Source organism: Anopheles bellator, chromosome 2 (assembly GCF_943735745.2).
Source record: "Anopheles bellator chromosome 2, idAnoBellAS_SP24_06.2, whole genome shotgun sequence".
Lineage (NCBI taxonomy): Eukaryota > Metazoa > Arthropoda > Insecta > Diptera > Culicidae > Anopheles > Anopheles bellator.
In genome coordinates this window covers 42,923,844-42,947,119 of record NC_071286.1, presented here as the reverse complement: position 1 = coordinate 42,947,119, position 23,276 = coordinate 42,923,844, and the positions used below count along the sequence as shown (strand labels likewise).

Here is a 23,276-nt window from a genome sequence, read left to right as displayed (position 1 = left end):
AAATAAAAAAACATTCGCAGAAATATGCTGTTGGATTTCGAATTGCCGTTACCACATCACATGAAACATTTCACGTATGAAATGTTTCGTGTGTTCACCGTGCTGTTGGTTGTGGTCGCGGCTAACCAAGATATGTAGACCGCTGGTGGGTGGTGCAACTTTCGAATTTGATTTGACCGTTAAAATCAACAAGATAAAGCACAAACTAGAAAAATAACAATAACGTATCACTACATCAAACAAAACTTTCATTGCGCATTAATAATCTCGTCGTGAAACGTTGCTCATTCAGAATACATCGTCTCCCTACATCTGGACTTGCAGTTCTTGATTTGTTGTGTTTTTTTTTGGATTCCTTCAGACATAATGAAAAACTGTCTGTTTATGTGTTTATAGAAAAATGGAATAAACTTGCTTCGTTTTTCCTCTACTTTTCTCCCTGATCGTTTCCATCTTCCCATCGTCGCATCTCCGATAGGAAAGAAATCACACGAAATCTAATCTCTGTTCCCTTCGTTTGCACAAAAATTGTCCGTCCCTGTCCATCCGTACACACCACCGCTTCTCTCACTCGGCATTCGAGTGACGATTGATTCCTGCACAGTCTCTCTTAGCTAATGAAAACCTTATCGACAGCTGGGAAAACTCAAAAAGAGTGGAAAATAAGCAACTAACTTCCAATTGGACCGTTATTAGTGTGTGCTACAATGGGAACCTCCCGACAATCTTCCGAATATGTTTGCGCTTCTATAGATTTCTCTGCTGTTTTCCAATCTGCTTGGATATGATCACACTTTTTTGCCAAAATGAATCTACTGCAAACAATCTACCGTGTGCTCGGAAAGTGTCACTAACTCAACCATAATTCCTAACTTTCAATTACGTTACGCCGTTTCGCTAAAAACAATCTTTTAAATGTACGTTTTTTCTTTGCACGCTACAAGATAAATGCCCTACGGCAAATTGCCGACAATCGCAGCGTCAGAAACTCTAAAACGCGCTTTTAGAGCAGATGAACGATGCCGTAAAGTGAATCGAGAAGGGCCGTGTGTATGCCGTGGAGTCCTGGGGATCAAGATTAGACAGCGGTACCGCTCGCGGACCACGCAAGTGTCGTCTTTATTCAATCGAGATGCGGGTCAGAATCAATCCTCGTTTCTGCAGCCAGGCGCTGTTGGAAGAACAACCAAGAAATGCAAAGCTACTGTTAGCAAACACGACACATCTGCAATCGGAACTGGAGGAAAGGAACTTACCCAATACCTGCTCCCAGCAGGAGCGATAGTATGTTCGTTACTACGATCGAGTACAGAAACTCCCGCGAAAACAGGGAATTTTTCCCTACCCGGACCTGCCTTATCGAGTAACCGGCGTGGCTGGTTTTGGTGCATTCTTCTTGGCCTGGCTTTTTGGGATGTTCAAATTTCCAGTCTCTAAAAGTAGCAGAGTATAGAAGATCCGATGAGCAATGCATTTCTTGCAACGGAACTGACGCATCAGGCACTTACTTAGGTGGCTGCTGGTCTGGTCTACTGCTCCAATCCCACACCCAGTCTGTATCCTTCACAATGTCACCATCCTGCGAACGAAATCATGGTTAAGAATTAGGCGAAGGTAACACTAATACATCAAACCGAATTCAAAACAACAATCCGCATTCACTTATCGCGGTTCGGCAAATCACTAGGCGCCACTGTGGACATAAAGTTGCCAAACTTGATCACGCAGCAAGTTTGGACCGGATGCGGATCCCTTCCTTTCGCTCGTTGGAACAGAAAAAAAAAACTAAACTGCGAACCCCCTCCGGGCATCTCGTTACATCATGAGAGCTTATAGTGTTTCCTTCATCCGTGCGACATTTAACCGGAAAGTATCGTTTACACGCTTTCAAAGGCCTGGCCCGTTGGGGGCCACGCGGCTCACCTTGTTGACATAGTTGATGTAAACATTTTTGAGATCTTCCTCGGTGGCGGCCAGCTCATTGTTCGGGCTGTTCGGCGGCGACTTGGGGCTACCGCGGGGTGAGTTTTTGCGCGAACTCGTCAGCGACGCGACTCGGCTCGATTCCTTCGACTCTCGCTGAGCCTCCCGCAGCAGTCTTATGTACTCCTCCACCGAGGCGAACGGTAGTGGTGGCGTCGTCCGGTCCGGGCTCTTGGCGCACAGCTCCGGAGGGGTGCGGTTCGCGATGCTGCCTCCCACGGTGCTCGCGACGAGAGGATTACTCTGGTTGGCGGCGGCGGCGGCCGTCGGACCGGCCCCTTGGCTCGTGCTCGACGATAGCTCGATCCACGATTCTGCACAGGAACCATAACGAAACGGGAAAAGAAAGAGAGAGAAACATAAAATAACATAAAAGCAATACCAGAACAGGGGATGCGATGATCAGGTTGTGGAACGCAACGCGATCGCGATCGTTGCAACTTCGGCGAAGCATGTCCGTCAGAGTGTTGCTGCAGATGACCTTGACAACGGCAACGCTTCGTCCAAACGCAGTGTTCGTGCGTGCCTGCGTGTGTGTTGTTTTACGTTTCCTCTGGTTTCGTTAAAATATTCTTTTCCTTTTCGAACAACAAACCCCCGTTCAAGGTCCGCGGCGCACATTTGCTATGCGTGCTTTTGTCTCTCTTTAGTCGGATCACTGCCCACCGGAAAGGGGGTCTATATGGGTTTTGCGCTCCCAGGGTGACCACCGCGTGCTTGCCGCAGAACTGAATTAATATTTATAACCAACCAACCCAAGCAGCGACGAGCCAACAGTTTAAGCAACGGACCTGCTGCCACCACCAGTGTTGTTGCAGAATGTTGATTAGCTTTCGGCCCATTTTTCTCTACCCTCCGGACACACAGGAAGTGCAGGTTAGGATGATGCCTCTGCGTTCAATGGAACCACGCGCCGTCGACGGGACACGAGCATATGCTTATGACGAAAAATTGGGACCTGCTACGGCTTCACCTTCGTAGGGCTTGATTTGTGCAGTAGAAACGGAAAGTGGGCCGTCAACATTTCTTTCTGTTTTTTGTTCAACCATTGGGTTATGCTTTACCCGTGCCACAGCAATGCTGGGCTGACCGTTACCCGGTTGTAGCGATGAGGAACGTTCAACAACGGACCCGTGTAATCGGCAACGGTTCGGGGTCGAATGGGTATAATAAACAAAACGGATGTAGTAAACAAACAGAGACAGGCATTCATTCCACACATGGCCCAGGGCGTCTGTTGAACTAATGCCTAATGAAACTGAAACAGTGAACGCTTTGCGATTGTTTACTCGGCCGGAAATGACGCGATTGTATCGAACCACGAATGTGTAAATGCACACACGACATGGCGACATTGCTGACTTTATTTTTTTGCCAAATTTCGTTTTGTGTCCAATATTTAATACTGCAAATCCAGTGTGTGTTGAACACACAGCAACGCGACAGCCACACGTGTTGGAACAATCAACTGAGAACCGGATTTTTTTTAATCTGTATTGGTAACTACTTTAAAATAGAGGGTCCCTTTTACGGATTCAAATCCCCTAAAGGAAATAGAGACGAAGAATTGCTTCACCCAACCGGCCAAAGAGACTCCTCCAGGAGCATTACTGTCAATCACTTTGGTTTCTTTGTTAAGAAACAACCAGGGTTCAAACAACGCATGAAAAATAAATTACAGCGAAAGTGAGCGACGAACGTGTTCCAAAAAGACGTCACAGAGAGCGCGGTCTTATTTTCGTATTCGATCCCATTCCCAAAGGTGAAACGGCCGGTGGTCACAGGAAGAGAGTGTGGCTTCGGGTTGTGGTTATATGGAGTATGCGTCCACGAGGCGTCCACGAATGACGTCAATGCACCTGCACTGGCCGGGGCCGGGTCACCTAGCGCAGGGGATAAGCAGCTGCAGCAGCTGGCGTGGAATCGACTGCCTCGGCCAGACTCTGACGGCTAAAGAGGCTGCGAGAGCCAACGTCGCGAATGCACTCACAATGCCATTTCCTTGTCTTGTGGCTGGCGAGCGAGGGTCATGGGAGATGGTTGGTCCCATTTTCGAAGGCCATTATGGGAAGGAGACTGCGCATAGGATGTTACACCCGTGCGATGCTTTGTTTTGCTGTACGTAGTGTTCCACAGGAAGAAACCATCTCGATTAGATTATTAGATAAAGAAAGCATCGTCCCTGTCTGTTACTAGAGGTTAATACTATACGCTCACAAAAGACCAAAGGCCAAAGAAAGAAACGAACGAAGTGGCCCCTTTCTTACTCATCCTTTTCTTTCATCAACAAAGAAATTGGTCCACCCATTCGTGGCGGGCATCCTGCCAACACACCGCAATCTTCGCCATAACGGTGCGCTAAGACAGTTGCATAATTGGCACACGCCACACACCAGATCACGGTTCCTGTTGGCGTAGGTCAAGAATTGCTACTCAGAAGGACACTTCCGAGCTACCCTATAAACAGCTACACGAGTGTCAAAGCCCATTCCGATTGGTTTGTAAGTAGCGAAGTAACTCAGTTCGAACACGTTCGATTGCAACCCGTCTAGACTCGGCGGAGGAGGTCGATAAACCACAGGGCAGTAAGCAAGTTCAAGGCAATCTAACGACCCGCGAGAGAGGACTTTGGAATGTCGCCGGCGGAATGAGTAGTAACACCCGGAATATTAACTACCGCCCGAGAGTGAAGGCGCAATCACGTGGCCGATGCGTGGCGCGCTACCAGATTCGCTCACTTCGTGCTGTTCACGCCAAATGTCAGAAGCGTTTATTACGGCGCAGCGTAATTGAATCATCGCACTCGTCGCTAAGCACGCAACGTGACACGCGCGGCTGGGGTGGCTGGAACGAACGGAACTACTCGGCGGCAGTGTTGACAAGGCGTAAACCACATGTACCAATCACTTCACCGATCTCGGGTGGGCGAGTGATATCACCTAGAGGCCACAAGAGAAACGATCACGTATACCGACGGGAAGTCATCTGTTAGAAGCTTGCACAAGCAGACACAACAACACGCCGGCGATAACGGGTGTACCGTTTTAAAATCAGCGTCACCCCTTCGTCGGAAGCAGATGTCATTGGGGCAGTGCATCCCTGGCGCGGCTAATGGCGCATCAATCCGGCTTGTTTATGAAGCAAATTAACGGAGCACTTCCGCACGCACGCACGCACGCCAGTCGAATGGTCAATTAATTAGCGCGCCCAACAGACACCTACGACGTGCGATGCGCGTTGCGGTTATTGGTTTGAGCGTCAATATTTCAAATCACATCCCAATGATGAACCTCCTTAATGCAGCGTAGTGTCCCCGAAAGTAATGGAGGCGAAGAACCGGGAGAACCGGAACCGGGAAATGGTGTTCCATAAATCACGGACAGTCATCACTGACACCACCCATCCCGTTAATGGAAGCTTAATTATGTTAATTGACGCACCTAAAGGGTGGGACTGTGATTAGCGCAAATAGCTTGTGTTCGATCAATTTCAATTTTCCCTTTTTTTCGGGAGCCAATTGATTTTCAGTGCGAACGCGACCAGACCGCGAAACCAGACCCCACTCCAACTGAACTGTAACGGAGACGGCACAATGTTTATCCACCTCTACAAGGGTTTGTTTACATTCCAATGGGCCGCACCATTATGTTGGCGCCCGCAGAAAACGATCCGCTTGCGCGCGCAGTCGATGATGTAGCAAACCGAAACCAGCGCAGTGGCGGCTTTGGAAAAGGGGGTCTCTCTCGTTAGGCCAATGCTGTACCCCGCCAAACCACCATTTTTTGTGTTCCACTTTTGGCCCCACAAACAAACAGACAAAGAAGAAGCCAATCGCATACATGTTGTGTGTAGGCTGCTTGGCTAGCGTCTTTGGCGACTCTATTAGTGTGTGCGTCTCAACTCGCAGCTGGTGGTTGCTCAAGCCCCTCTAACCGAAATCCGAATAAGGAGGCCCCCGCACAAAGTTCGTTGTACACAACGCGCGCAATGGTAGCACCACCGCAAACAATTTATCAGCCAGTTTTTGGGTCAATTAGCGTGTCCGTGTGTCTAACGTGCGCGCTCACTCCGCTGATAACAAAAGTGCGCAGAGAGCAGTTGACCACGGAGGGATGAAAATAGACTATGCGCGAAAAATCGCGAAGATGATTTCACGCCAATCAACGCCGGAGGGACACACATACCCTGTGAGACGGTTGGTTCTTGTTATTATGTCTAGGGAGTAAAACCTTCCACAAATAAGCCCTGGAGCAATCGAGAGTCGCGCAGAGTCAACGCACAGCGCGAACAATCACGCTGGCGGCACTGATAGCAGCCAATCGAGCTAGGGAGAGAGAGAGAGATGTTGCATTTTAATCTGCATGCCACGGCCCGTCACGTTGGATTACGCCACTCACATTAATTGTTTGGCCAGATTTTAATCGTCCAAGTTGAGGCGGCGCGCATCACCGTCCACACGTCTGGAAACTTCTTGATCAACTCGCGGGAAGGAGTAGGTAGGTGTTATGTGGTGGCCAGGGTCCGCTGACGCAAACAGCAACAAGCGTTACAAGTGGTTTGTCACTCTATTGACGCTTGGTCATCCGGCCGCACGATCCGTGCGAAAATATTGTCCAACCGGCTGGCTGCGCGGAATGCGCGGATTGCAAAATATTTATCCAACGATTGTTTCGAAAGACTGTGCGCTCCGAGTTCTAGGACAGCTGGCCCTGACGAACCACAACCGTAACGAATCTCACGGAAGGACCCTGCACACGCCACCAACCGGCTCACCTCCGCCCTTGCTGATAATGATGATGACTTTCAGTTGCTGACCCACATTCGGGTTCGGGCTCCAAAGGGTTACCGGATACCCGGCCGACGGTCAGCTATCGATCACGGTGTGGTACATAGGCCAGGGTCGCCATGCGATCCCTCGGGAATCACTCATCCACAGAGCGCTAGGAAGTGCGATTCGCGAGTCGTCATCTCTCATGCTGTCGCTGGGGGTGAGGATCGTTGTTTACGACAGATCGCGCTGCAACTGCGTCTTAAAAGCCGCTGTTTACCGTGGTGTTCCGTCGTGAGTTTTGCGCTTCATTTGCCACTCTCTGTAAGGGAAGCGATCCTAATTTCATTCTGACCGCCCGGTTTTTTTCGGCCTAAGGTGCACTTTCCGTATGCTCCCCGTTCAATGAACAGAACCGCATCTTCCGCAACGCATCATATTCCGCGTTCAACACAATCTGGCCAGCGCGCCGCACCTGCTTCCGGCAGCTCAGAGGATTAAAATAAAATAGCGCAACTCATCGTCGCTATTTTGGCAACACCACCCCGCACAGCATTTATAGCGCAGGAAGGCCCCAGACAATAATGCATCGCCGCCACTGCTGCAGCGGCGTCGTCATCGTCCCACGTCGTCTGTTTGTAAACAAACACCCGGCGATAAAAAAGGGTATCATTTGTTCACGCGGATGTGGTCTGCATCGTGGAATGGGTTGGAGCCGAACCTTCTCACGCCCTTCCAGTCAGGGCCAATGTTCAAAGCGCACTACTTCGTCGTAACGCAGTCCTGGGCACCTGACGTTTGACGTGAATTACGGGAACGGCGCGTCATCGACGGCCGGCTGCCTAATCATCCGCGTGCATCACACTCCACTCCTTATCAAAAACCTTAGCACTGACCTGATCGAGAACCGGCCACTATCACTATGGCTTTGGCCAAGAAGTGCGCTGATCCCGTTTCCCTCTCCCCTCGCACAGCCGGTCGGTCCCCGGGTCCTTCGAAGGGGCCATTTGCCCCGAGAGCGTCATTTTCGACCATCTGCTTATCAACGTGATGTTGACCACAAGGGCCTCGCGGAAGGAATTAGTTAGCCCGTGTGTGGATGTGTGTGGTTCTTGTGCTAACTTTAGGCATTCCGCGTTATCAGTGTAGTGTGTTGTCGCGAGAAGTGAGAGTTTTTTTTCGAGCCAGTAGCAGATGTTGCCAAAGCCAAAGGGATAGTTTTAATCCACGCAACTAGTTTCGGCTCGTGTGCCCGGGAGACCTAAAAATAATTATTCGAAATCTCTCTATCGTAACGGTGACAAAAAATAACGAAAATCACACCAACCCCTTAATGATGGTTTTGACAAACGCAAAAAAACTTATTTCTTAACTCTTTTGTCCTCATTAAAACGCAAGTCCCAATGCATGTAATTCCTTAACCTTGCGCGAAAATACGGTAGGTTCGGCGAGCTAAAAAGACGGGCCAAACCGATTCGCAACGTGCGAGGAGAGCATCGATTCGGAAAGGAATGTGGAATGTGTAGCCGCCGAGAACGCAAACCTACGACGCAATAATGGGCCGCGCGACGCACGAACACACACCACGCCGGACGAACGGTGTGCGTGGGAACCATTACTCATTCGCCCATTCCGGTGAGCAGTCTCCGTCTGCCGGAAATGCCCGCCGTGACACTTACCGCCCAGCTCCTCCGTGCCCATCTTCATCAGTTGCATTGGGGTGGACGCCATTGCCTTGCTGGCCGCGAGCGCCGGCCCTTTCTTGTCGCCCGACAAATTAATCGTGCGGAACATAATGCTGCTGTTGCCGCCGTTCACGTTGCACACTCGATTCACGGGGTGGCCTCGGAATGTTGGAAGCAAAATTTCCCTTTTCGTCTGTCGCCACGCAACCACACGGAGTTGGGTTGCGGAGAACGCGAACCACTTCAACCGCGAAGCAGCAGCAGTGTTTTGTAAACAAAGAACGCCCAACCAACGTCGGCTCGCGACTCCTCACTCACTCACGCTCACGCTCCTTCTCTCACTGTCACTTCTCACCCGAAGTGCTCTCACCGGAGCGAACCGGAATGGGATGAACAATAAAAACCTCGTCGAACGGTTTAATAAATAAAGCAGGCGCGCACACTACCGAAACCGACCAGAATATCGCGCGCACACACAGAGCAGCTATCGAATGATATTTATGTTTTCAATCTAATGCGTTGTTTTTTTTTGTTTAATGCATCCACAATACTAGTTCCCTTTCCTGGTGCGGGCTGTGTGGGCTCGGTCACGTACACCTTTCGTTGGTCCGAAACGGCGCCCAAAGCGGCGGGCAACAAACAGGTTCTTGTCGCGCGCTCTCGTTCGCTCACTCGCGGTCACTCCACGCTATCGATCTCGTTCAAACGCGTGCGCGCTCCAGCCGCGGTCACTTTCGCAAAAAGCCACTGCTCGCGTCGCGAACTGCGCTGCAACCAGCGGACGCACCACTGCCACTACTACCACTACACGGCCCCGGACCGGAGACAAAAGAGCGGCACGCACACCCTGGCAGCGACGCACCTTTGCAACGGACCACGGGCTTTGTTTACAACGTAATGGCGCTGGCTTTTCCTTCGCACCACTCGTCGACTGGAAAATCCGAACTCGCGACCCGCTACGTGTCAATAATGTGTGCGCGCACCCAACTGCGTCACTGCGTGCAAAAGGAGCTGTAAAAGGAGACACGCTGGCACGAAGATTTTCCAGTGACGTATCAACAATGTAAACAGCTGCTACGCGGCCTGCTGCGCACTTTACGCACTTTAGCACTCGAATCTCGCACGATGGCGAACATGAATGAGAATATTTCAAATGGGACCGTTCTGTGTTCGTTAATTTGAGCAACGGAAGTTCTTGGCACTGGCGGTGGTAGATCTGGCTGGCCAACGACGACGAAGAGCTACTGCGACCTATCCTCTACGCTGTGCGGCGTTGTTTTGATTTCGTTTTCAGCATCGGACCATCGCGACCAGCGTAACTGGGAGGCCACACGAAGCGTAAAAACTAGCGTTAAATTAATTGGTAATGCCAAACTGTTTACGCCTCGGCCAAAACATATACTGTGGGGCTACATCAAGCGTAACGTAATGATTTTGACATTAACGATTAATGCCAAACTGCTGAGGCGCTGTCAAAACGTTTACGGCTCGCGCGAGGCGTAAACCCGAGCGTAATTATTTTTTTCATACGCTTTGCTTACAAACAGAGAATAATTTATGTTTTTATTTGCTGGTATAGCAACAAAATCGGAAAAAACAGATAAAAAAAATTCAGAAATCAATTAATTTCTCTTCTATTTCTATTTTATTGGACCAAAAACACGAACGTAAACACGTTTCACGTTTCGTTTTTATATTTTTGCTGCCACACGAAGCGTAAACGTTTTGACATTACAAATTACCGTATTTTTCCGTGTATAACGCGCACCCGTGTATAACGCGCACCCATATTTTACGAGAACAAAATTGGAAAACAAATTTTTTACTTTACATTTTTCAGATATGTGATATCCAACAAATATCAAATGATAATAATGTATTACTCTAAATACTCTATGAATATTCTAAAGTAGACTAAAGATAAAATGCGTATACATTGCAAAAGACATACTAGTATTTTATATTTCGGAATAATCTTCAAACTCAGATTCACTGCTGTCTGACAAATTGATATTCTCCAATTGCTGTTCAATGTACTCCTCATTGTCACTCTCTGAAGAGTCCTCATAAATTGCGACATCTTCAGATCCATGCTGATGCCACATTTTTTAAATGATTTCACAACAACTTCTGTTTTAACTCCCTGCCATGACTTAAAAACGATATTGTATGGATAATTATATTCCTAACAAGTGTTTCATTTTATAATTTATTCAATAATACTATAGAATATGTACCTAAAAGGGCACATTTGTATGCTTGGAGGAGACAAAATGTTTACTACCCTTGTATAACGCGCACCCAGATTTTAGAGCTAAAAAAATTGGGAAAAAAGTGCGCGTTATACACGGAAAAATACGGTAATTTTACGCTAGTTTTCTCGCTTCGTGTAGCCCCCTAGTAAAGGTTATCGTTTGAGTGTGTTGGTGACCGCGATTCGTCTAGGCCTACGTGCACAGTGGGGAATTTGTCTTTGGTAGTTTTTTTTTTTTTGCACGAATTTTGATTAATTTCAATACTTTTTGTGTAATACACGAGATCAAGTATAATAATTGTAGTGTAAAACAAGATGGCTCATTACGCGGGACTCAAGACAGAACAATAAAACACGTGGGCAGCAAGCACAGAAGACAGAAGACAGAAGACAGAAGACAGAAGACAGAAGTTCAGAATACATCTGATTCGGATCACATCCAACGATGGAATCACGCTTTTATTCTACTTCCGTTGACAAGTGTGACATTTGACAGCAGGGTTCGGTCTGAGGGTACGTGAACACAGGTTTGACAGCAGGGTTCGATCTTAAGCTACGTAACCGCTGTGCCGCGTTACAGGTGGTCTACAGTAGTTTATTTATTTTAAGGCATTTTCACGCCTTAGCTATGCAATCTGCATGACACCGAAATATGTTAATGCATAATCGTCTGCAAATATCGAATTTCTGATTAAAGAAACGAATTCCTCATGAGTGCTAGAAATTCGGATGGGTCATAGAAAACTTATCTCTTTTGGGCAAATATAATCAAAACCATCAGTTTTTTAAGTTTTTTATAACCACATTTTACCCATAGTGACGAGACCGTTTTGTTCGTGTCGCGTATGTGAAGAATCGAAAACGTACCCCATCAGCTAGCAGCAGTCGTTCATGCGACAAGGATTCTAAAAATTATTTAGTAACTTTACTAGCAAACGATTAATGCATTAATACTGGCTTCCGCAATGTATTTAAAATGTTTATTTTCCGTTTTGAATCATTCAAAACGACTACTTCTGGGAAATATTCAGATCAGATCCTAAAACGTCTTCATAACAATGATGCGATCCCTTAAGTTCCATGAAAAGTGCCGTTAAAACAATAAAATTCAATACCGCCTTGCGACAACAATTTAACAACTTGACGCTTGATGATCTCCGGCTCCCAATCTCCGGGCGTTTGTTCTTATTTAAGATGTCTGCAAACCTAAGAAAGAACCCACAAAAAAGCCACCGTTAGTGGAATAGGTCGTTTATTCGCAGTAAATTAGCTTGCTATAATAAAATAATACTTTAAGTTGATTAAATACAATTCTGTGGGCCTTCGGTACCTTCTATTACGACACGTTAATCGCGAAACTTTCTGCGTACGAAGCGTGGCATCGGAAGCAGATACAGGATCATGTTGAACGCACAGAGACCCAAGGCAAAGGCGATACTGGCGGCAATATCGGTCGTTTCCTGTGGATTCGCACGCCCAATTCTATCCAGTAGGAAATCGGCCGGCGAAGGACATACGATCCCGTTCGCTGGGGTGCAGTTCATTTTCCGTCCCAGAAACGAGGCCGTGTGGAGCAAGGAACTGGCGTACTTCGTGTGAACTCCCTTGGCGTTATCCTGCAGCCATCCGGCAAGCCCTTTGGTGGATCTGTGAAGCAAGATTACAGGATTAAGCGTCTAGCGAGATTGTTGAGCATTCGAGTCGCCTACCGCAACGTGCCACTGGCCAGCGAAAGACAAACGATCAAAATGTAGGAAACGGCGATGGCCGCGTTCAGCTGTGACTTCATCACCAACAGGAACATGACGCACAGCTGCTCGGCCAACATAAAACTGGTCCAGATGGCGATGAGCAGATACATAAAGGTCATACCGTCCGGTGTGGCTGGATCGAGCACGAGTGGGTACAGGGCACAGGCGGCCGCTGCTGACGATACGAACGAAAACGGAATCGCAACCACGTTGTACGCAATCAACATTGTCGCGCCGGTGTACAGGCCTTCCGCGTACTCCTGGCTGAACCGTTTCCTCCACGGAGGAACTAAAAGGAAGGGAGGAACAATCCAAGGGAAGGTTGTTACATGAGAAGAAACCTTTATGGCCGTTTACCGCCTCCTTACACAATGTTATCGTTGCCCAAATGCCGACACCGTAGCTCAGTGCAAGGACGTTCATTATGAGGCCACTCTTGCTGAAGAATCCGTGCGAATCGTCCCCGATTTGGCCATAGAACAGCCACAGCAATCCCATCGCTGCCGGCAGAGCCAACAGGCGCAGGAACAGAGCTTTCATTCCGGCGTAGCCACAGGAGAAGGTAGCAGCTAGAAGGCGCCTATTGGGAGAAAACATCGTTTAACATCGCCGGGCCACAGGGATCCTCAGCCGTCAGTCAGTGGTTACTTACAGGTACAAAATGCCCCACACCTTCAACTCGCCGGGCTTGCCGTAGGCTAGAGGAATTTTTCCACTTCCGATCGGGTTGATGGGCGCTTCCGGTATTGGTGTTTCGCGGGCGAACCGTTCAACCAAGGCCTCGATTTGCTGGCTCGACTCGAGAAATCGGTCCCGGGATCTGGGATGATACGAGGCGCAACATTAAAACCACTCCTAAAATACTAACCAACACTATCGAGGAGTGATTCGGATCGGAGTGCTACAAGAGAAAGCTCGAGACACGGTGGGTGTAAAAAATAATAAATATAAAGTTTATTTTGCACACCAATTGCGCCGTCCGCTTGCCGGTCCGACGGCTCACGGACTGTTCTGATGCAAATACATCACCATGTCGATCTCCTTTTCGCTCAACATGAGCCGCCGCTTATGCAGATCGCGTCCGGTTTGACCGAACAGCAGCTTCATTTCATCACAGGCCGCAGGAATGTTTAGTATGCGCCGGCAGAGGCGCTTAAGCAGTGGGAATGCCGTCTCCGAGCGCCAGTACGACATAATGTCGACGGCGCACTCGAGCTTCACGTCTACGTACTGCTTGATCTCGTCGTCCACCACGTCATCGCACTCGAGCTTCAGCGACGAGTCCATAAACTCGTAGAACTTGAGCTCGGACTGCACCATCGAGCTGCGCTTCTTCGTGCTGCCATTCGCGTACTGGCTCTTGACCCTCTCGATACCCTCCTGGTCGGTTTGCAGCAGCGCCTTCACCGCAGCGATCGTTTCCTCCCGTTCGGCGTCCGACAGAAAGCGTAACCCTTTGAACTTCGGGTCGAGAAACACCGCGACCCGGTGGTAGTCGTGCAGCTGGAACACTTCGCCCAGCTGCTGCAGGATCGACTTCTTCACCATGCGCACCTCTTCCTCGTCGTCGTCCTCATCGTCGTCCTCGTCCCCGCCGGCGGCGTCCTCGCTCGACAGCCGGAAGCACTGTTCGAGCTTTTTCTTCCACAACACCACCTCGCTGATGGTGACACTGGTGTCCGATACCAGACTCCGGATCGGCTCCCGGAACGGGTCCATGAACCGATCGATTGCCTCATACTCGGCCGGCAGGTTCTCGCCGTCCTCCGGCGTGGGGAAGAAGTAACGCTCGAAGTAGCGCGCACTGTCGTACCCGAACGACTCCAGGATCGTCTTCATGATGCCGCAGAGCGTCGTCACTACGCACGGTATCGACTCGTACTGGGCCGACCGGTACGCCGCTCCGCCATCCTCCATCCCGCCGACGACCAGCTTGATCGGCTCGGAGAAGGTGCGCGCCAAACTGTCCTCGATGATGCGCTGCAGGTGCTCGACGTACGCGTGCTCCTGGCCCGTCACGTCCAGCGTTTTCACGTTGATCTGCCGGAAGTAGTAGTCGGACGCGACCGTGTACGCATTGATCGTTACGTAGTTGCGACGATCGACCCGGTTCCGGAGCACGCTGCAGCTAAAAGTGAGATCGCAGTCGGCGAGTACCTTGTTCAGTTGGCCCTTGGCCTCGAGATACATCGCCGGCAGGACGGTGTCGAGCAGGAGGTCCTTCGAGCCGAGGATGTTCTCCTGCTGGCCGTAGTACACGCCAATGTTGACCAGCATCTGGGCGAGCGTGCGGAAGCTGGGCTGATCGAACAGATCCGCGCTGACAATGTCCTTGTAGAGCACGCACGCCTGCTGCCGGATCAGATCGTCCTTGACGTTCTGCGGCAGGATCGAGGCGACCGGTGGGAACTTTGTGACCTGTGCCGTGGCCGTCGCCTGCACACCGGCAATGGCTGCAGCCGACTTCGCCGAGCCCTTTCCGCCGCCGTTCGAGGCGCTCCAGTTGGAGGTGGCCTTCGGTTCCAGCTTTACTTCCACACCGGACGGCAGCTTGATTTTGCACCGATGGCGCAGCAAGCTGCCCGTGCCGGTGCTGGCCTTGTGCAGCACCAGCCAGCCACACTCCAGACAGCGGACGTAGTTCTGCTTAATGCCCCGGTAGAACATCGGCATGTAGCGCTGCCAGGTGGTGTTGTTGTTGTGGTGCTTCCGGTACTCCAGTTCCGGGTCCTTCTCGGTGATCATCTTCTCCAGCTGGTCCTTCGTTAGCAGGTGGGGATTGTGCATGCTGAGCGCACCGGCCTTCAGCAGCTGGTCCGGAATCTGGTAGGTGACCTTGCCCATCTGCACGTGCACTACTTTGGCCGGGTACCCGGTTGCTCCTCCTCCGCCGCAATCGGAAGTGATCTTGCGAAACGTGTCGTCCACCTTACCGGCCCTGATCTGGACCTCCGGCTCGGGTGGGGGCGCTTCGTCATTGGGAATGTCTTCCAGGGCCTGCGCTAAGGCGTGTCCCTCGTCCAGCGATAGTTCCGTGTCAGCCTGGCAGGCGGGGGAAACGGTTGTTAGAAACGGCAGGGTTTTTGGGCCGTGACGTTCGTGAGTTGAAACAAAATGGTGCCGAAAGGACGGAACGGATGTAGGGAGAACGCACGGTCGCAGTTATTCCACCGAACCCCGAACCCAAGTTCTGCGAGTCCCAAGCATTCCCGAAGCGAACGGGGTAAACCAACTGTTGTCATCGGACACACATGGTGGCGGAGTCGCGAAACAGGCAAGTGGTTCTCGCGCGTCAACAAGTGGTTGGCAGCGCCGCGGTGGTCCCAACTCACACAGGAAGCCATTTTGAAGCCGACAGGAGAACCGAAGCCCGCGGCAGAGAATGTCCCCAGCGAAAGCGAAAGAGAGAGCGAGATAGAGAGAGTGTGGACGAGAGCGATAGGGAAGGTGCGATGGAGGAGCGAGCGACCACCGATGATGACGCCGCGTGAAACACGAAGAACACACACGCAGGCGAACGCCGCACGAACGTTGTGTTTTTGCCCAGCGTCAGCAAACTCCCTGCTCGGGTCCTGGGTTTGTCTGTGAAAAGTGTCCAACAAGCGAGAGGGTGGGTGGGCGCGGCAGAAGTAACATGAATCGCTGGTGTACGCCGGAGCACCGAAGACGAAGACGACGAAGAATTCCCGGGAACCTGGGCTCGGTATCGTGACGGAAAGTGGGGTGGAAAAGAATCGTGGAAAACGCGTTCTGGAAGCGAACGGCGTAGAGGTAAAGGGAGGGGGGACCCTCGGGGCCAAGGTGAAGCGCATCGGCGAAAGGTGCACCAAGCACAGGCCACGGGACGAACCAGAACCGGGAAGGAAGGTTAGAACAAAACGCAATAAAAAAAAGGCAAGCCGCCAGCAGGCACGGGAACAATAAAACGAAGAAAACACACTTTCACGACATCACGTCACGCAAACAACGACGACGAAGCGCGCTCCGGGAAGGGAAGGTGCCGCGGGAAGATCAACACTCCTGATGGGGACCGGCCGCGGACGGGGAATTCAGCAAAACAAAACCTCACAACACAACAAACCCGGCGAGCGAGCGAGAGAGAGACAGATCCCCACACAGCGCGACGAACCAGGAGCGAAAGAGACGGACAACTCCAACAGAGAGTGAGAGAAAGAGCGCTACGAATGGAAGTGAGAAGAAAAGAGCAAGGGCTACAAACTGGTGAACTGACCACTCTCTCTCTTTCTCGAACGGACGCGATTCGCGATTCTCCGGAGGCTTTGGGTGCACTATATTAACCCTTCAGTGGGTCTCGAACGGAATCTGTGCCCTTTCCGGGGCTCAGATAAACATTATTTTGGCTCAACCAGCGTGTCTTTCACAGACCTGATGCACCGCAAAGTAGTGCACCGCTAGTAGTGACGTGAGCTTCCAACTGTCAAACGATTGTCAGCAGTGAGCAGCTTCACCGCAAAACATAAACAAACCATCATCACGATACACGATCCGGGAGACGATTCTGGACTTCCGAACCCGAGCGAAACTAGATTCAAGGTCATACTCCAGGTAACTATTATTTTCAGGATGTGTTGACTAACCGTTCCTGTTTCCCATCGAAGGGTTTACGCCCGGACGGAACGCTGATGCCCCGGCCCTGTGTGAGCGTAATTTAACGCGATTTTTACGATTCTCTCTCGTACTGTCCCGGCTGCCCGGCTGCTGCTGGGGCTTCCCGTGGCCGGCCAGAACCCCGCAAGTGTCCGGCGGCGTCCACTCACACAACCGAGCCGCGTCGGCGTCGACGAAGCGTGAGCTTCATCTCGACACAAAAGACGTGACAACAGACGCACCGTTCGACGACGGGACGAACGCCCGAGTCCGAGCTGGTTTCCCTGTACCCTTTGGAACCGCAGGACTTTGGAGTGTTAGGGGGCTACATTCCGTTCCGTTCCGTTCCGTTTCGTGGCAGCCATTTTGTGTCACGAAGCGTCATCGAGACACGCGGAAACGCACGGCCCCTTACCTGTATGTCGGGTTCCGGCAGCTCTTCCTTGATGTTAGCCAACCCAACCGGCAGGTACACCACCTGCCCGGCCGCCACCGCTGCCGCTGCCGCCGGTAGCGAGACCGTGGACGACGCGCAGGTGGTCAGAGACGAGGCGGAGGACGATGAGGGTGCCGAGACGGGCGAAGTGCTCGCACTGGAGCTACCGGTCGAGCTGGCGGTGGTGCTGCCGCTGGTGCCACTGTCGTTCCCATTCTCGTGTCCCGTGGCGTTGTCGTGATCCGTGGTGTCCAGCAGCGGAAGGCACACACCGGCACCGTTTGCCGCCAGCGGTGGCGGCGAGGACGACGCTGGCGGTGCTTGTTGATCACGGCGCATTCTCGGAGAGGTCAACGAGGCTATCCTTTCAAACGGGGACCCCCCACCAGGGGACCAACACAATGAAACGAACGGTGCTCGTTGTTGCGTTGTTGCGTTGTTGCGTTGTTGTTGTTGAATGCTGTGGGCACGGTGCGGCACGCACCGCCGCGTTCGCAAACACCGCACTGAATGTTTGTTGTTTGTGTTCTTGTTTGCCCTCGCCGTGACACGCGTGTCACACGCGCGCGTTGTCTCCACGCCCAACAGTCCCTATCTACCCCTAGTGGTTCGCTTCCGCACGGCTGGCGCGCGATTGTTTCTGTTTCGCGCGCGCACACACGCAGGCTCTCGGCTCGCCGTGTGTGCGTGACGACGACGTTTCGGTCCGGGACACTCCGCCACCCGATTGTCACGGAGCACCTCACTCGGTGCGATGAAGTTGGCAGCAAACGCCTCACGACGGCGCGCGAAGAAGAAGAATCCGGCGCACGAGCGCGCGCGACGAGGGAAGATTGTGCCCCCTCGTCCGTGTCCGTGTGTCGCGCTCTACGTGCTTCACGGTCGCCGACGGCCGTAGAACGGTTGCTGCTGCGGCTGCTGGCTTTGTGGTTGGCGGCGGTGTCGCTGGATTCGTGACGTGTGTGCGTAAGGTGACGCCATAATGATGGGGTCGCCGTGCCAACCTGTCTCCGGTCGCTTCGCCAAAATGGTTCCGCGCTGTGTCACGGCGCACACGCACGCCTTTATCGATTCACGACGGTGCTGCTGGTCACTGGTCACACAAACACACCCGTGCGTCAATCGCCAAAGGGCCCGTGCGCGCACCGTGTTCCGTGCGTTTTCGCTCGACCGCACCGCACGCGAAGCCGGCAACGTTCAATCTTCCTTGCTGCGTCTCTTTCACGCACGTTCCGTTTCCGCAAACGGCGATAACACGCCGCACGCTCGCTCTCGCTCGAACACTGTTAACTCAAACAACTCTCGTAGGATTCCGCCGAACGACTAAACTCGGCCGCTTCTCGCACGCCTGCCAGGGGCCAGGCCAGTGAGTGCTCGCTCGCTCACTCTCGCTCTCCCTCTCTCTCACTCGCGGCGCACGGCAAAGGCTCTTGCTGATGGTGCGGAGCACGCACGTTCTCACTCGCGCTCACGCGCCTTCGTTCTCGCTCGAGTCACGGGGCGAGGGGCAGCACCAGGACACGACTCACGCGGGGGGACCCCACGGGTCACGTTTTGCCGTCACTTCCTCCCGACCGAAGGGTTTCGATTCGTTGCCGTTTCTCCTTCGCCGTCGCCCGTGTCCCGGAGCCGTTTACCTGTGCGCCAGTGTGTGTGCGGGACCAAATGGCCGAGCCGAGACAAGTGAAAAGCACAACCCAACCAACTCCCAACTGTGGCCCGTTCCAGCATCCCGTCCCGAGCCGAGTCTTTTCGGTGGTGGACAGGAAGTGGGAAGCGCTCCGGAACCTGGGCCCAGGGACCTGCGGGGCGGCTCTTTGTCTTTCGCCATCGCTTCAGGTCCTTCAGGGCAGTCGTAAAATGCTGAGCTTCGTCGGAACGTTGTTTGAATTGCCGTTAAAAAACCGTCAGTTTGAAATGGACGTTCGAAAAAGAGCCACAAAAAAGACAAAAGTGTCCGCGAAACGAGTTCTGGCACCATTAGCTGGTAGCGAATAATAAGCGATTCTCACAGCTTTAAATTCGTAACGATACATTATGGAGCTCGCCTCTTGGCACCCTTCCAGCGTTTGTGACGCGCTTCCGTTCCGTTCTGTGGCTTCCGTGACGGGCCCGAGAGGCGATTTTGCGTGATTACAGCCGTCTTGCTTCGCGTTTTCCTTTTCGCTCGGCTTCGCTTTTTGGGATGAAGAAAACTAGTTTCTTGACCGATCCGATCGTCGCTCACCGTCCGCCCTGTGGTATGTGTTGTGTTCCTGTGCTCGCCCGCTTCCTTCCTCGTGTGTGCACGCCACTCGCCCAGAGCCTGGCCGCTGGCTGGTATTGGTGTGCCTCACGTTAGTGCAAACGCACGCAACGCTCCAGAACGTTCAACTTCTGCGCTGCCCCGCTGCGCCTTCTTTGCACGCACCCGCCCGGTCCCGGGGTCCGGTTATGCTGTCGGTCCCACGCTCCTCTCGCACGCGGAGCCTTCCCGTGCGCCACCAACACACTGGCAGCTGGCCAGAGCGAGCTGCCGCCGCGGTGACCGTTCGCGGTGAGACGTGATTCACCCGGAATCATTCACCCGTGAGGCGCAACCTGCTCGTGTCGCCCACATTCACGCTTTTGCACGGCACGCGCAATGCGGTCAACTGTGAAAAGGGTCGGCCATTTTTGTTGCTCGCTCCGACAGTTTTACATTCCAATTCACGCGATTCACGAACAAATGGTTCACAATGACGCACAGGAAGCGACACACACAGGCGCACGGGTGAACGGGGCCGACTGGGGCACCGAGGTTTGCGTGCTCGGTGCCCCCCCGGTTTCAGTTCGAAAATACCACGAATTTGACTACCGGACGGCACGACAAGCCACCGTGAGAGTGTGTTTATTTGGCTCGTCAGCAATTTTCTCTTCAAGTCACGTTGCGTTTGTTGCGGGTTGGGCGTGCGGAGTCTTTCGGCGGTCTGTCCGGCCTTTTATTAAAATAACTGGATCACCTTTTAAATTGCCTTTTCTTTCGAATCTTAAAGGGATTTCAAAGGTAACGCATTTGTTCGCGAAGCACTGGTGACAGAGAGTTTGACAGAGATCTTAATGTGACTGATTATAACAAAATATTATTGCGAAAAACTATTACAATCAGTGAGATTGGATTCGATCGTACTGTGGGGAGCATCTTGTTCAAAGCAAGTATTCAATAATGAAGGCCACATTGTGTGAAGCCTCTAATATTATTTAAACTAAGACGATCAATTATTGTTTAGATTGGATGTTGAAAACTACTTGTGATTTGCACACAACAAATTATAACAATTTTATAACAATGACGCCAATGGCCCGTTGAAAGTTCGCTTGCTTGCAAACTTATTAGATCTAAAGTGTGAGGAATTAGTGCAATTACGCGATGCGTATACAATTCATTCTAATGAAATTGAGAGCAATACTATTTTCGATTAAAGCAAATCTCACTGAAGAACAGGAAACGATTGTATCTCGTCCGTAGATCAACCGTCTCGTTGCTCCGAGTAATCGGTTTCTAAGCGAAAGACGTCAATTCGAACCCTGACAGAGCATTAACTTGAATGTTTAAATTGGTTCTCAAAACGGCTTTGCCGGTTGTAATAATAATAAATAAATAAATAAATAGGAAACGATTCCACGTACCTGCGATCGACGGTCGACAAGCAGAGATAGTACATGAGTGGGTTCTCCAGCTGCGGGCACGGGAATCCGATACCGTGGAAGTATTCCAGCATTGCTCTGGTACCTCCCGAATACACTGCTCCACCCAGGCACAGGAACAGAGCCCTGAAAACGATAGTTGAACCAATCTTAGATCCGGCAGTGCTTGAAAATCAGAGTGTCCAAGATCGTACCTGTCCAGAAACGGGAACACATCCGATCGTGGTTTTTCCAGCGACAGCAGAATGCCACAGCCCGTCTTCTTGGCCGAGTTCGACAGGATGCTGATCAAGAGGTACGCACTGAGCGGATCGAGACCTTGGGTCGGCTCGTCCAGCAGCAGCATCACCGGGTCACGCACCAGCTGTATGCCGATGGAAAGTCTACGCCTTTCGCTAATGTTCAGATTTTCCACCTTCTTGTGCGAAACCTGCGACAACGCCAGGTCGGCCAGCACTTGCCGGACCTTCGAGCTTTTCAGGTAGCCGCCCAGCTGCAAGAAGAAGATCGAAATAAGTATGGAACTGATTCTACAAGGCAATGGTGTCGAAGGCTCCTTACGATCGTCGGGGTGTAGTGCAGCGTCTGTGAAACGGTCAGCCCGGGGATGAAGTCACAGGAATGCGTGACGTAGCCACAGCGCTGCTGGAACAACGACTTTGTGAGGGGCGCTCCGTTCAGAAGCACCTGCCCCCGCGAGGAGCCATCGGAGCGCCGAGCGATGACGTCCAGCAGGGCCCGTTTGCCGCTACCCTTGGACCCAAGGATGGCCATCACTTCTCCGCTGTGCACGGTTAGATGCACTCCCTTGAGGACCAGCGCCGATTGGCCACCGCCATTGAAGCAACCACCGGTGTCCACCTATACCGCGCGCCCCGCGACCAAAAGAGCACGCAAAGCGAAAACAAAACAAACGACATCAACGATAGCACAGGACAGGAACCTTGAGTTCCGCTGGAGATATCGAGTCCCGGGGCACGTTCGCAGCGCGCAACGAGTTCGGGAATATGCTGCCCACGATACAAACCTCCGTGGTGTGGTAGATGTTGTGTGCCTCGAGCACGTAGTCGCTGCCGATCATGTTGCTCCGAGCTAGCAGCGATCACAAGCGACGAACCCGAGCGACGAAAGCGCAGTCCAAACGCACACACAGCAGCACGCGAGTTCCCGTGAGTGGTGTCCGAATCAAATCGGATTCAGCACGACACAGACGATTCGTTGATCGCACTACGGGATGGCGTAGCGAACGTAGCAACAACCTCCAGTGTTGACGTTGCGATCGTGACTGCGTTCAGCGGAGTTGCGCGAACACGATCCAAGCGAGTTCGTGCCGTTCGTGGGGGTTGGTTTTGACCACACGCACATATTCACAGGAACGGGCACGATCAAATCCCCTGGTATTGGTGGGTCGATGCAGCGAACATAAAATCGAGAAGTAACAGCGACGATCGCTATGTTTCTTATGTTGAAAGAGGAAAAATTTATGATCAAAAAAAGTTATTCAATCATTGAAAAGTCATTGTCGATGTTCTGTAATTTACAACCAATTGAACACTGTCTCCTTTTTGGCAAATAAATCAATATTTTTAATAATTACGGTTTCAATTAAAAGAGTAACGTTAGAAGCTTCGAATGATTGTGTGCTGTAATTTGTCGACATGTTATCGAATCACTTTTCCATCTTTGTCCTTTTCAGAGTTGTGCAATGTTTGACCACACGGCGCCTGTTGAGTGAGTTGGACCCGGCCATCGGACAATGTTTACCTTTTGCCCACACAACACTGCAGTGAGCATTGCGCTTCTCACCACCACCATGAGCGGCACGCACGCAACCGATCGCCGAGTCGGATCGGTGTGCGTATGGGCCATGAGTGTTCGCGGGCCTTTTTGTCTTTGGGGCCTCACGATTCAACATGGCGTCCCGAAGCGGTTAGTTGTAGTTTCGCTTCGCTGCCAGCTAGAAGCAGTAGCAGATCGTAGATCGCAGAGCCCCAGCGCTTTAACTGCCCACAATCCACCGGAGTGATTTCGTGAAGAGCTGGTTTTTGTAGCTGATTTTGTAGCTCATGTGAGAAATAGCGTTTTTTTCTGATTCAGTGTGTCGTTTAGTGCGTCTCGTGTCTCC

The 23,276-nt window shown here is 51.6% G+C and overlaps 2 protein-coding genes across 2 annotated transcripts; both read right to left on the bottom strand.

Moving 5' to 3' along the window:
• Positions 1 to 225: 225 nt before the first annotated feature.
• On the bottom strand, positions 226 to 9,704 carry LOC131212454 (BCL2/adenovirus E1B 19 kDa protein-interacting protein 3). Its single transcript, XM_058206322.1, has 5 exons — positions 8,431 to 9,704; positions 1,924 to 2,297; positions 1,509 to 1,579; positions 1,257 to 1,433; positions 226 to 1,171 (listed from the first exon to the last, which is right to left on the bottom strand). The coding sequence occupies exons 1-5, from the start codon at positions 8,543 to 8,545 to the stop codon at positions 1,120 to 1,122; spliced, it is 789 nt and encodes a 262-aa protein (XP_058062305.1). The 5' UTR covers positions 8,546 to 9,704; the 3' UTR covers positions 226 to 1,119.
• Positions 9,705 to 11,999: 2,295 nt separating this feature from the next.
• On the bottom strand, positions 12,000 to 22,409 carry LOC131208260 (ATP-binding cassette sub-family G member 5). Its single transcript, XM_058200916.1, has 8 exons — positions 22,179 to 22,409; positions 21,713 to 22,012; positions 21,346 to 21,644; positions 21,134 to 21,277; positions 13,094 to 13,261; positions 12,810 to 13,021; positions 12,400 to 12,730; positions 12,000 to 12,337 (listed from the first exon to the last, which is right to left on the bottom strand). Exons 1-8 carry the CDS (start codon positions 22,230 to 22,232, stop codon positions 12,037 to 12,039), a joined length of 1,809 nt encoding a protein of 602 aa, XP_058056899.1. The 5' UTR covers positions 22,233 to 22,409; the 3' UTR covers positions 12,000 to 12,036.
• Between the last annotated feature and the right edge of the window lie 867 nt (positions 22,410 to 23,276).

What these genes read in the sequence shown, in the direction of transcription:
- LOC131212454 (XM_058206322.1), bottom strand. Translation starts at nt 8,545, where the DNA reads ATGTTCCGCACGATTAATTTGTCGGGCGACAAGAAAGGGCCGGCGCTC. An exon ending in ACATCAACTATGTCAACAAG is followed by an intron (nt 1,580 to 1,923) that starts GTGAGCCGCGTG and finishes TTTCGTTCGCAG; the next exon opens with GATGGTGACATTGTGAAGGA. An exon ending in CTGCTGGGAGCAGGTATTGG is followed by an intron (nt 1,172 to 1,256) that starts GTAAGTTCCTTT and finishes TTCTTCCAACAG; the next exon opens with CGCCTGGCTGCAGAAACGAG.
- LOC131208260 (XM_058200916.1), bottom strand. Translation starts at nt 22,232, where the DNA reads ATGATCGGCAGCGACTACGTGCTCGAGGCACACAACATCTACCACACC. An exon ending in TGCACTACACCCCGACGATC is followed by an intron (nt 21,645 to 21,712) that starts GTAAGGAGCCTT and finishes TTCTTCTTGCAG; the next exon opens with CTGGGCGGCTACCTGAAAAG. An exon ending in TTGGGCAACGATAACATTGT is followed by an intron (nt 12,731 to 12,809) that starts GTAAGGAGGCGG and finishes CCTTCCTTTTAG; the next exon opens with TTCCTCCGTGGAGGAAACGG.